Genomic DNA, 13,550 nt, shown 5'->3' with positions numbered 1-13,550 from the left:
CTTAAACTTTTTTTACTTAAACTTTTTTTACTTAAATTTTTTATACTTATAACATTTTTATACTTATAACATTTTTATACTTAAGATTTTTATACTTATATACTTTATATACTTAAACTTTATATACTTATACTTTGTGTACTGATTCTATATACTTATTAATAAATAATATATTTATATCACTATTATTTTTAAAAGAGTTGCTGATTTTGTAATACTGCTGCAGCATTCTCCACATGCTAATCACTGCCCCACATCGAATACGCTCAATGCACGTCACAGTTCCGGGTTGGTTTATACCGGCTGATTAACTTCCGGTTACACCGGCGTGACAGACATGGCTCTTTTTTACAGTCGCTGTCTTCAAGACCTACCTCGTCTGACAGTCAATGATGTGGACAGACTTGTCAGGACATCATGCCCCACTCCTTCCAGCAAACGGGAAAAGGGATTTAAGATGTATATCGGCAGCTACATCGACAATTATGAGGGTAAGTCGTTACGTTGAAATGTTACGTCTTAGCAGCTAGCGTTAAAATGCTATCGTTTAGATGGCTAAAGTAAAATTTAGCTGTTTTGTTTGAATAAGACCGACATACTTGTTAACTAACTTTCGATTGTGAGTTGGTGTGTTTTCTTTCATACAGATACTATCAAGATACTGTATAGAAATGTAACGTTACTGTCTCAAATTGTCTGTTCATCGTCCTTCCTCCTAGTGTCAATGAAAAACAAGGTGACAGGAGAGGTCAGCGTGAGGGCAGTCTGTCATAGATCAATGAGGAAAAGTGAAAAGCCACACGACTTGAGAGTAGGGTTATTAATAGGGCAATGATTAGGCAAACTGATAAAGTGCTTGTCAGCCTAAAAGTAATATTATCCGAGCAAAATATATTTCTAAAAATTAATATATTTTGATATTTCGTCTGTTAACCTCATATAGAATTCAGCATAATTGTTCTTATTAATGCTTTAGCTGTCAAGCAATAGCTCATCCAAGCTTCTTTTTCTCCCTAGATGGTGTTAAATCACTCAAAACCTGTTGTTTTGTTGAGCACCCATTGTTCCTGTGTGGCTGGCTCTGCCTTATGCAATCATTTGGTTGCACTTCTTTATCAGACTGCTCATTATTCGCAGCTAAACATTCCTGCTGTACCCCCGGTGCACAGCTGCACAGACACTGAGCAGATCTGGCATAAACCAAGGACACTGGTAAGTCATTTAACATGTCAACTGTACACATTATAGCTATTTCTGTGCACATTATAGCTATTGTTATGCCATGGTGAATGTGTCTCTGCTGTCAGGGTGTTAGGCCAGGCCCAGTTGGACAAATGGAGATTCGAAATCCCAGAAATTCCACAACAGACTGCATAAGGTGAGATTATCTTAACTTTGTTTCTCAGTGTGGTTTTTACATGTAACCCGTTTTACATATGTTATGGCAGAAGTTTGGTAAAGTGATTTTTACTTATATATATATATATATATATATATATATATATATATATATATATACAGACACACATACATTTTTTTTTTACTGTAAATATTTTCAGGAGTTCTCTCTACAAGGCGTTGGATGGGGAAATGCCGAATCTTGCCATGTTGAGAGTATCAGAGGTGTACAAGGACTTTACCCCTTCATTTGCTCCCTTGGTAACAACAATGGGCATGTCGGCTGCTGTCCCGTTAGTCCAGTCTGCTTTCGGACCTGTCCAGGCAGGGAGCGTGCTGTCCTTTCAGCAGAAACAACAGGCAATGCGGGAAATCATCAACATCCCATCTGCCCCTGCCTTACCTTCCCTTCCCATCGACAGCTATAGACTCGAACCACCTTCCTGTGCCTATGTTCTATCAGCACAGGAACATTTGCATTTGAAGTCTCTGGAGGTGTCATTCAACATGGCACACAGGATAGAAGCTGCTACAAAAGGGCAGAGTTCGTGCCAGGAGTGGCATCGTCTGAGAAGATTGAGAGTGACATCTACACGTTTCCATGAGATATGCCATGTTGGTGGACATACATCTGCTGAGAATCTGGCTGAGAGGATTTTCAGGGGGACTGGTCAGACCCAGGACATGAGGAGAGGTATTGATATGGAGCCACTCGTAGTCAAAGAGTATTGCGTGCTTAAAAATGCGAACTATTCACCATGCGGGTTCATTGTACACCCTGATGCTCCTTGGCTAGGTAGCTCTCCTGATGGAGTCATCTTTGATCCCTCTGGGAACCCACCTTTTGGTCTCCTTGATATCAAATGCCCCAATGTCCAGAGCTATGTGGACTGCCCCTATATAAAAATGATAGGTGGTGCTTTGAAACTCAAGAGGCAGCACAAGTACTACTGTCAAGTTCAAGGTCAGATGCTCTTGACAGGGCTAGAGTGGTGTGATTTTGTTGTTTGTGCTCAGGAGGACATGCTAGTTGAGCGAATATATAAAGACCTTGATATAATGCAAACCATTAGAGACAGAGCAGATTATTTTTTCTTTTACCACTACATACAAAAGTGTTTGCAGTAAATCTCACCGACGCTGTATACTACTCTTGTTCCCAAATTTTTTTATACTACTATGTGAATGTTATGTAGGCTAGCATACAATTGTGATGTGCTCCAAAAGGGTCTTTTGTTTGCATGTGTGTATGCTTTAGTTATGTATCTATTTATTTAAATGATTGAAGGAATGTTATAGGTGACTGTCATAAGTAGGGCAGCAACAACTAATCGATTTAATCGATTAAAATCGATTATTAAAATAGTTGCCAACTAATTTAATAATCAATTAGTTGGGTCTACGTTATTATACACATATAGTTATGGGGGCAGCGTGTGGCTCAGTGGGCTAAGCCGTGTGCCTGTAATCACAAGGTCGCCGGTTCAAGCCCAGCCTCAGCACGTCTGCAGGTCCTTGAGCAGGTCCTCAATCCCCAATCCCTCAATCCTCAATCCCCAGCTCCCTCGGCGCCGCTACGGGTGGCTGCCCTTCTACAAAGAGCAAGTTGAGGGAGGCGTAAAAACAATTTCCCCACGGGGATCAATAAAGTATCAATTAATCAATTAATTAAATTATAAGTACAGTGGCAACCTCCTAATTTGGGAGCAGTAAGCTAACCAAAGCCGCGGTGGCAGTAATGCACATAAACCGATTCCGACCGCCATAAAAGAAAAAAATAAACGCCATTTACGCACCTTTTAAATTTACAAAACAGCTTTTACTCACCTTTTTTAAGATCACTAATGTTAATGATATAGTTACCCACCGTTTTTACTGCTGTGCATATAGTTTACCCACCTTAAATTTCTTGTTACCACTACACCACTGCTTCATTTCTTCACGATAGAAATTTATAGCAATATCAAATGTTGTAGTACTCAAGACCAGTTTTTGAAGGTCTCGATCTTGTCTTTGAAGCAGCCGTATTTGTACTCGTTCTTGTCAAGGACTCGGGATTTTATTTCGAGACCATAACTCTGAGAATATTCTTATTAATGAGCCGTTTACTGTCGGATTGGATAACTAATAACTGCAACCAATGGCGTTACTGCCGGCCGCGTTACCCGCCCCGTCCCTTCACACACGCACATGTGTTTAAATGAACGCAGGGGAAGTCGTGGTTGTCAACACAATCAGCTATTATGGGGCTAGAAATGCGGCTACATACAGTATACCACAACGTGTTTACCCTACCATTCTATTAGGTGGGCGCCCCAAGTTAATTTTATTTAATTTCATTTTCTATATAGCTCCAGATCGCAACAGAAGTCATTTAAGGCTACCTTTCCGATAGAACAGGTTTATATCTTGTCCTTTTATTAAACAAACTAAATAGCCTTATGTTATTTATCTTATTTACAGTTCATCACTGTAGTATGCTGAAACAACCGGACACGTTTTAAAACAAAATTTGCCGCCTGCCGTTCACGGGTTTTTCGTCACCAATCGTCTTATTTGCGTTGCTCAGTAATTTTTAGCGTAAGATGCGGAAAAGGCTTTTTCTTCGCAATAAATGTTTACTTTATTTGTCCGTAATAAATGCAGACAGACTCGCTGGCGTGCTCTCTCCCACTGTCATATATGTGTATCAACATTAAATAACATTAGACAATTATTTAATAATATTCTTAGTAGCAGCAGCGGTAGTCTGTGCTTTTACATTGAAAAACTGGAGTACTGAATACATTATCTAAAGCACCATGCTGGTTGCACTTTATAAAACAAGATTTTGTGTATTTCATTACGTTGATTCAGCTGCTACAAATTATAAAAAAAATTTGTATACTCTTAATGTAGCATACATTTGTTTTTTATGTGAGTTGCTGGAAACAACTTTTGTACAAAGACAGACTGGGTTATTAAAAATTGCTGGAAATCAAATAGTTTTTTGCCCCCCCCCCATCCGATTAATCGATTAATCGAAAAAGTAATCGACAGATTAATCGATTATCAAAATAATCGTTAGTTGCAGCCCTAGTCATAAGACATATATACACCACACACACATATTATGACTGAATATTCAAATAAACTAAAAAGCCATTTGCGATACTGTATTTTAGTCTTGTCTTTCACCAAGTTACTCATTTTCTTAACTGTAAAAGAGCACTTAGAGTATAGAGGAGATCGAGCTTTTGCAGTGGCAGCCCCTAGACTCTGGATTTTGTTGCAATTGCAGGTTTAAGTATGGCTGCTGTAACAAAGGAAGGAGACAAAGTCTGGATTGTAAACTTTTTTTAATGAACCAACTGGTCGAGAAGAAGATTAATCAGAAAGAATGTTGGTACAAATTGTATGTGGTAAGACAAAACGTGGCAACAAGCAAAAATAAGAACAGGGCGTCATAGTAAGAATATTAGACAATTTGCAGATATTTATAGCACTATATTTACACTGCAACAGAATATTTACAACATACTGTTGCAGACCATATTTACAACAGTGTGTCGAATCACTGGGCCCATGCCTTGACAAGTGATCCACTCTGATAGTTAAGGAGAAGACATGACACTGTAAACAATTGATTATTGCTACCAGAAATGGACAAGGGGATGACTGTATCAAACAGCTTGTGTTCCTTCACCCGCCGGATCAGGTGTTCAACATGCACTCTGAGCCTGGCCACAGACTGAGTGTGTCTCACCTCTCCAGCAGACATTTGTGCACCCTTGGTCACAAAAGCAGGCCAGTGGATTTTGCATGGTACTAGGCTTTCAATTAAGAAGCCCTTGTCCACCATTATGGCCATGTCAGGGGTAAGGACGTCGATGATCCCTGATTGCTTGAACAGTTCCCGATCACTGATTGGCCCCGCATACAGTCCAGAGACAAAAGTTACTGCGCCATGAGGTGCCATTCCTATCAAAGCCTTGAAGGTGCAGTGAGATTTGTAACTAGAAAATACCTCACTCTGTAATAGCAGAGAGGAAGGCGTTTGACAGCGGAGCTCAGTGCAGTCCACACTCAAAAAAATGATTTGTTGGATTTACATAAAAAAGTAGTGTCAAGTGGTTCCACGCAAGTAGGTTGAGTAGTTTCTACAATTAACAATTTAGTTATATGAACAACAGAAATTCAGGCAAAGTTGACAAAACGTTTTAAAGTAAATCCAAACAATTCAGATTTGTCACTATTACACATAAATTATATGTAAACTTAACTTAATTTTGTTACATTTACAAACTTTTAATATGTAACACACGTTTTATAGATTTTATTTACTTCAAGGTTTCGACTTGTAGAGCTAATAGTTAAATAATCACAAGCATATTTCCAGAAACAAAACACGTTTATTTTATTTTTTGCAAGGTCTTGCAATAGACAACCAGGTCCTTGGAAACAATTAGACTACAGCATAATCATTTCAATAGTAAACATTCTTTACAAGTTCTTTTAAAGTGCAACTGTCTTCAAGAAATGATAAAAATCTTACTTGGATCAAATGTCTGTTGAAATTAAACAGGATACCTCCAAATGCTGCACAACTCCCTGTCTGATATTTCAGATCCTTTATGCCAACAATTAAGGTAACATTAACACTGGCCTCTATTTTTGTAAATGACCACAAACAGCTTAAATGTCACAGTTTGTTAAAAAAATAAATAAATTCTAGTCAATTGCAAACATTCTTCCCAAAGTCATACAATGTGCAACTGCCTTCAAATATTGTAATGAATAATTTTAATTGGAAAAATAAAACAAAAGGAAATTTTGTTCAAGTCAGGGAGCACACCATATTTAAAATGTTTAGAAGCTTTGGTAAAGGAAACATTCAAACTGGCCTCCATTTTTTTTGTAAACAACTGCAAACAATTTTAACTTCACAGTTCCTAAAAACAATAAAACCAGTCTGCTTAAGATAGGCAGCATGCTCCAAATGGCCATCAACAATGGTAACATTAAAACTGGCCCCTAATTTTTAAAACCACAGACAATTTAACCGTCACAGATCTCGGAAAAACAAAATGAAAGAGAAATAAAGATGTGTTGATTCAATCAACAAGTTTGTTTTTGAGCACCTGTATTTTGTGTGAAAGTTTCTGTGCATCAAGTCCTAGTAAAACTTTTTGAAAGAACTCAAAAGTATACTTCAGGTCTGGTGGATAGCTGACATTCAAGCTGTATATGATTCCCAAAAGAAGAGCACAAGCCTTGGTGTTCATCGCCAAGATTTTGAAGGACTTTCACTCCCTCAACAATGAGTCCAACATCCGATGGTAGGTCGCAGACTTCTGCATCTTCAGGTCTGATGATGTAAATTCCAATGACTGTGTTGGCCATGTCTCTTTCTGCATTCTCAGAGTCTGCGTCCTATAAAACACAAAAACAGTAACACTGTTCAGTCATTTTAACTGCATCTTGCATCAAAAATGCAGATTGCAAATTTAACATGGCTTAGCAGTGCATCCAGAAAAAGCAAATAATCAGAGAATTCTGTATCAATTGTCCATTCCTTAATGTTTCACATCAATGAGTTGCCAGAAGAAGAAGGAAGAGAGAAGGGCAGAGCACACTAGATTTCAAAAGTTCTATAAAGCAATGATAAAGCACCACTGATGTTCCTGCAGCCGCACTAAAGTTACATATGAACTATTCGGTTTAAATTTTTCATTAACAGACTACTCAATTTGGTTGTTTTTGTTCTTGACCGAGTTAAATATACTTCGCATATTTATATTTCTTGACTATATTATGTGAATTTGGCCCATATGTGAGCACTTTATTGTATTGTCTAATGATTTTGGGGAATAATTTTTTACTTTAAATATGCACAAAAGACTGTCTGAGAATACTTACTGCATACTCCTTCATGAGGTTTTCATAGTCTTCATTTAGATACACAGAAAGTGCTCTGACAATGCACGCTCTCCGAGTTGAGATGGTATCATTCTGTAGACGAGTAGAGACATTAAGTAGAGGCTAATCACTATGTAAATTATACACAAGCATCATAAATACAGATCACATACCTGGTCAATGGCAGCCATTAATTTGCTAATTTTACGTCCTGCAACTCCTCCTTTTCTTCCGTAGATGCTGGTCAGCTTGCTTGTGTAACAATCCAGTTTTGACATAAATGTTTGAATTAGTGGGATGGTGTTGATTCGAGTGAACTCAGCAGCAATCTATGGATTTAAGAGACATAAGATTGTTGTAAGGACAGTTTTCATGTTTAAAAATATATATCCTAGGTTATTCAATGACATCTGAACACAAAACAGCATTTATGCATGGACATGAATAAAGAATAATTTTACATAAGGGAATTTGTTTCACCATTTAAAACTACTAAAGAAATAAATACAGTTATATAATCATATTTACCTCATATTCACAAAACAGAGCTGGCCATCTGCTTTGGAAGTCAACAATGAAGGGCACATCTTCAATTACTTCATGTCTTCTGTAGGCAAATGTTCTTTCCATTTTTTGTTTAATAATTTGATAGTTGTCATTTTTCTGAACCTCAGACAGCAATGCTAATCGTTCCACACACATTTGTCTGAAAAGAACAGTGCTCAAACATACAATGAACCGTTTCATTGCTTTTTAGGTGGTTATAGATGTGACTAAAATACTCTCGTTCTGATGCTATATCGCTGCAAGAACAGACGTGACAATTGAATGTGGCTAACGTTGATGGTAATTCAGTGTTCTCTTTAGCATGGTAACGATTAAGATGGCTGTGTAGCGCATTCCATGTTTTAAATCTACAGGGACAATCAGAATAAGTGCACGGGAAATGATTACGGCGTCCATAATGTCCATGCATTAATCTATAGTGCTTCAACAACTGATATCTAGTTGACACTGTTATTTTGCAGTCCTTACACTGCCACATGCTTTCCTTGAAAAATTAGCATAAATGCCTAAATATTTTTTTTAAGCAAAACACAAAATAAACTAATAACGTAAATTAATTACACTCTGTGTACACCTACATCACTTTTTCCTGACAGTATTTATCAGGATGGGCAAGAAATATTAATAAGTATTAAACATTCATACCTGACACAATCACTAACGTCTTCTCCTTATGGTGTTTCGCGCTTTCGTTTGTCTTCCGTTCCGCTGCTCCGCCTCCAAGGTGAGCTGCTACGGTATCCGCAAAGGTCCAATTTTATGGAGTTTAGCGTTTTACTCAGCAATGTTGAGTTGACCAAACAAACACTTGTTAAGTAAAACCGACAGTACTACATTTTTTGTATAAATAACTTAATTAACTTACGTTAATGTAGTTACTTGCATTATTTATGTACTGTGAACAAGGATGGGTTTAGTAAAACTAACTATAGCGATAGTTCATTTTTTTGAGTGCAGGATAACCTGGGTGTCTCGATAATTCTCAAATTCCTCTGGCAGGTAGGCTCGTACAGTCTCTTTCGGCAACCAAATTTGCAAGGAGCCTAAAAGAAAATAGAGGAAGTTGGCCCAGGTTGTTATGATGCGGCTCACTGTAGTCTGATGGACAAAGAAGCGATGAGCCAGGTCTTTCTGCTTGAGGCCCAAAGCAAGATGCATCATGAAGAGGAAGAATTCATCAATTGCAGGAAGAGCCCGAGTCTTCACAGATAGCCCAGTCTCCCTGGTGACTTTGTGGCTGGTGATGCGAATCATCTTGTGCGTTGCAGGTTCAATCAGTTCCCAGAAGGCCATCAGGTGTTTATAGGTTGCAAATCTGCAAAGAAAGAAGTTGTTTCTTTTAAAACATTTAATGCATAACACATAGATGGTACAATTAGATGATTACTACAGTATTAAACTGATTCTCAGATTATGAAAGTTATACTTGAATCACATAGGCCATTTCAGGTGCAAATATAAGAAATGCACTGAATTCAAACAAATACAATAAATCAGTCACGGTAGACCTACATCATGAGTATTGGCTGTATTCAGTAAATTATTCAAATGCCTTCATTTTTTCAAATACTTGCTGTTTGAGCTACTATAATAGACATACTGTTGTGTTAGGTTCACCGGGTGTAGTGGTAAAAAAGAGGTGGGTAAACAATTTCAGTGATTAGGGTAAGGTGGACGGACAAAGCACGTGATTATTTATGATGACATACAGAACATGTTCGATGATGGTTGGTAAAAACTATATATAAATAATAGTTACAGATGAAAAGTTTTACCTTGTGTAAAAGCGAATGTCCTCATCAGACCCCATGAATCTCTCTAGGCCAAAGCGATGAACCATCTTCGCCTGCTCCAGCTGTTTCCGCAGATCTTCTATCTCTCTCTTCAACTTCTCATTTTCACACAATGTTAAGTCCACAGCTGCAGGCTCCGGAACTGAACAATAATCATGTCCAACTGTACGTAGATGATCAATTTCCATTTCGTTTTCTTCCAAATCTGATTCTGGCAGCGATGGTCGCTCTCGTCGTTCCCAAACACTTAACCTCGGCGGCTGCATTTGGCATTCACGGTTCCACTCAAATACGGTAGGGACAGCACCTTTTTTCAGACGCCTCCTACTTGATCCTTCCACAAAGTCATCGGGTCTGAAATGGACACTGCACACCTTTGTGTGTTTTGTTGTTTGGAAGTTGTCTCTTCTGATGTTCACTATCCATTTTTTCCTAATCTCCTCTTCCACAGGAAAGGAATGAAAACTTACACAGGAGTTGTACCGTGAAGATACCGAGCACAAAGGGACACTACAGTGCTCCGACGCTGCTTTAATTTGTTTTTGACGTCGCAAAACCGTCTTCTCCATGGTTATGTAGAGTAAACACAAAACTTGTATTACATAAAACTTTTTTCGCTTTGTTATTTAAGTGAAGGCGCGATACTCCCACACAGCCGCTAGTTTCTCTTGCAAACCGGAAGCTTTCCTGCCGGTATAAAGTATGAGCGGAAATACGTCAGCATTCTCGTTGCATACCCCCTATTGGCACTTTGATCAGCCACGAATCACTTCACTACCCCCTGTTGAATGTTGCATCGTATGTTGTTAGATATTTCGTAGTAGTAAGTACTTCATTATTAGGCTGCACAATATTTGAAAAGATGTATTTCTGCAATGAGTATTGCAGTATTTATTTAAATTGAAAATGCTTAAAACAAACCAATTTCTCACAAACACATCTGTTCATGAGTGATTTAAACGGCAAGGATGAAAATGATTAGGATTAGCTCCTATGATTAGCTCTTGCCAAAATAGGGCTTGTAAACTTTTGTGGTACTCAGAATTAACCCAAACAACTATGACTCTATAATCCTCTATAATCACTCTCACTCTGTCACACTTGAATCAAACTCCAGACCTCGCATGTAATGAGCAAAGTTTTATTCTTTATTCAGCAATCCAGCATAGTGTTCCAGCCACACTCGGGTACAATGCGCAATGCACCCCGCACCCAGAAATCAGCAGGTTAATATACTATAAGACGAATTCCTCTATATGGACTTCTAAGTCCTGATTGGTTACCAAACATCTGCAAACCAGGTTTCAAACATACAACAAACATAATACGCCACCTCTATTGGTCTACTTCAAGGATGTTCAACTTCCAATCCTCGTTAGGCCTAGGCCTCCTATGAGTCCCACACATAAGCCTGTCTGTCCAGCCTAGGAAGGAGGGCAAAAACCCTAAACATTAGGGAAATTCCACTCCCAACCCAGCAAAAAGGTGCAACCCCCCCTTCGGTGTCCATGGCTGGCATGGCTCACAACGCTATCAGTAAGGGAAACCCCAACCCTATATTACCTAAATAAAGACTTCAGCGTAAACATATACAACCCTTATGGGTACATAACTTGCTTGTGTGTTCAAATGCTACCATACAACAAACTGCGTCTAGCATAGTATAGCAGCTACATTTCAAGGCTTCCTGCAAGTCCCCTTTCTCCCCCCGGCGATGTTCCCTTCAGCCCAGTTCTACAAGGTCTGTGGCCTGCAAAGCTGGTTCCGTGCAGGTGGCTGTGAGGCAAGGACACACGGCACCATCCCCAAAACAACAAAACCTGAGACTCAAGAACAATCCTACAATGCCTCCCAACCCTGGCCTACCATCACTTTAAATTTCCCTTCCACACTTTGAACTAATGTTAAACATATACTACATAATCCTGAAAAGGAGTGGTCACTAAAATTAAACAGCTCACAGATCTTCACAATGCAAGAAATGCAAAGATGGAGAAAGCGAAGAACAGTGAGAGGACACCACTGTTTATGGTGTCCTCATCGACCCTTATGAAATGCCAGCAAACACATGGACAAGGGATCCCGATGCGCTACCTTGGCTTTCTTATGGGGACACTGTCAAGCACCTAGTTTCTGTCATTAGTGCGTACACTTTTAAAGAGTTTAAAAACTACAAATCTCTTGAAGCGCACGAACAGTTCACAGCCGGCTGGGCACATTGTCGTTATCAAAGATTTTAGGCATGTTTATTTATATAGCACAATTCAGGCACAAGGCAATTCAAAGTGCTTTACAAAGACAAGGATACAATCAAATTAAAATGTCAAAATCACATTTCAAAGATAAGTGAAAAAGAAATAATGAAAATAAATAATTTTATTAATCAATTACAATGAACACATAGATAATAATAAGAAAAAGCCAAAACAAATAAATAGGTAACTGAAAAGATGTCACATTTTAATGACAGAAAATGACTGGTGCTGCACTAGGAACTTCTGACCATGCAACAATTCATCTAATTCCAGCATACAGACAAAATCTGAAAACTGCTAAACCTGTCGTTACTATAGTGAAATACTGAACATGTGGAGCAGTAGAGCAATTAAAATCATGCTTTGACTCGACAGACTGGAATGTTTTCAAAACTGCTACTAACAGCGTGGATGAATACACGGACACTGTAACATGGCACATAAGCTTCTGCGAGGACTCTCGCATTCCCAAAAAGTCTGTTGTCAGCTATAATAATGACAAACCATGGTTTACAACTGAACTCAGGCAGCTTCCTAAAACAAAAGATGTAGCCTACAGGAGTGGTGACAAAAACCTGTTCAAATTCTACTGCGGGTTTGAAAAGCCACATTCGCGCATCATACAGCATTCACCTTTTCAATGGCCTTCTTCACACCTGGGTACCTTCACACCTCGCCCACACTATACTCAGCTCGACCCCCCCCCCCCACCACGTCCAGCCACCTCCCCAGGAGAATCAACGACAGAGATGTAAACAAGATCTTCAGTAGCCAGAATACAAGGAAAGCTCCTGGTTCAGATTCTGTCTCCCCAGCCACTCTGAAGCACTGTGCAGATCAATAGTCACCTGTCTTCACAGATATTTTCAACCAGTCACTGAACCAGTCAGTGACTACAGACTGGTGGCTCTCACATCGGTGGTAATGAAGGCTTTTGAGAGACTTGTGCTGTCATACCTTAAAACCATCACAGACCTATCACTTGACCCCAGGCTACAGTCTGCCAAAAGAACCAACAGACCTGTGGACGATGCAGTTAACACTGGACTCCATTTCTTGCTCCGACACTTGGAGTGCCCTGAGGCATATGTTAGGATTCTGTTTGTGGACTTTAGCTTTGCATTTAATACTATTCTATCAGAGCTAATGCGGAATGAACTCTCACAACTGTCCGTGCCTGATCCAAAATAACATGTTATAACCACGATGGCCCAGTTTTACGCTACAATCATTGAGTCCATCCTCACCTCCTCCATCACAGCCTGGTTTGGATCAGCCACTGAACGAGACAAGGCCAGACTGCAACAGATCATCCACTCAGCAGAGCGAATAATCGGCAGTAACCTGCTTACCCTCCAGACACTGTACATCACCAGAACCAGGAAACGGGCATACAAAATCTTTGAGGACCCATCTCACCCTGCTCACCACATCTTTCAAGCCTTACCCTCCAGGAGAAGACTCATGGCAATCAGAACCAAGACCACAAGACATGCCAAGACCTTCTCCCCTCAGGTAGTCTCTCTCATTAACCAAACCAGTCTCTGAATGGACGTTCAATTAATCGTCAGCTGCAGTGAAATATCCACCAGCATAACCAGTGAACAACTGATAAACTTCCTCTATGATTATATTCTGC

The 13,550-nt window shown here is 39.3% G+C and overlaps 1 protein-coding gene and 1 long non-coding RNA gene across 7 annotated transcripts; one reads left to right on the top strand and one right to left on the bottom strand.

The window, feature by feature from the left end:
* The first annotated feature begins 85 nt into the window (after positions 1-85).
* On the top strand, positions 86-5,974 carry LOC140582162 (uncharacterized). Of its 3 annotated transcripts, XM_072706191.1 has the most exons (5): positions 86-491; positions 720-811; positions 1,018-1,212; positions 1,308-1,378; positions 1,560-5,974. In XM_072706191.1, the coding sequence occupies exons 1-5, from the start codon at positions 338-340 to the stop codon at positions 2,524-2,526; spliced, it is 1,479 nt and encodes a 492-aa protein (XP_072562292.1). In that variant the 5' UTR covers positions 86-337; the 3' UTR covers positions 2,527-5,974. The 3 variants fall into 3 exon arrangements, with proteins under 3 accessions (XP_072562292.1, XP_072562294.1, XP_072562293.1); XM_072706193.1 differs by lacking the exon at positions 720-811 and having other exon boundaries at positions 1,138-1,212; XM_072706192.1 differs by lacking the exon at positions 720-811.
* LOC140582170 (uncharacterized) lies at positions 5,770-10,759 on the bottom strand. 4 transcript variants are annotated; one of them, XR_011985088.1, is made up of 6 exons: positions 9,639-10,759; positions 8,729-9,178; positions 7,825-8,595; positions 7,470-7,625; positions 7,297-7,389; positions 5,770-6,810 (listed from the first exon to the last, which is right to left on the bottom strand). It is a non-coding gene; the product is annotated as an uncharacterized lncRNA (long non-coding RNA). The 4 variants fall into 4 exon arrangements; XR_011985089.1 differs by having other exon boundaries at positions 8,827-9,178; XR_011985087.1 differs by having other exon boundaries at positions 7,825-8,002; positions 8,509-9,178; positions 9,639-10,758.
* Positions 10,760-13,550: the final 2,791 nt, after the last annotated feature.

Source organism: Paramormyrops kingsleyae, chromosome 24 (assembly GCF_048594095.1).
Source record: "Paramormyrops kingsleyae isolate MSU_618 chromosome 24, PKINGS_0.4, whole genome shotgun sequence".
Taxonomy (NCBI): Eukaryota; Metazoa; Chordata; class Actinopteri; order Osteoglossiformes; family Mormyridae; genus Paramormyrops; species Paramormyrops kingsleyae.
Note: the sequence above shows the minus strand (reverse complement) of the source record. Positions and strands in the feature narration are given on the sequence as shown.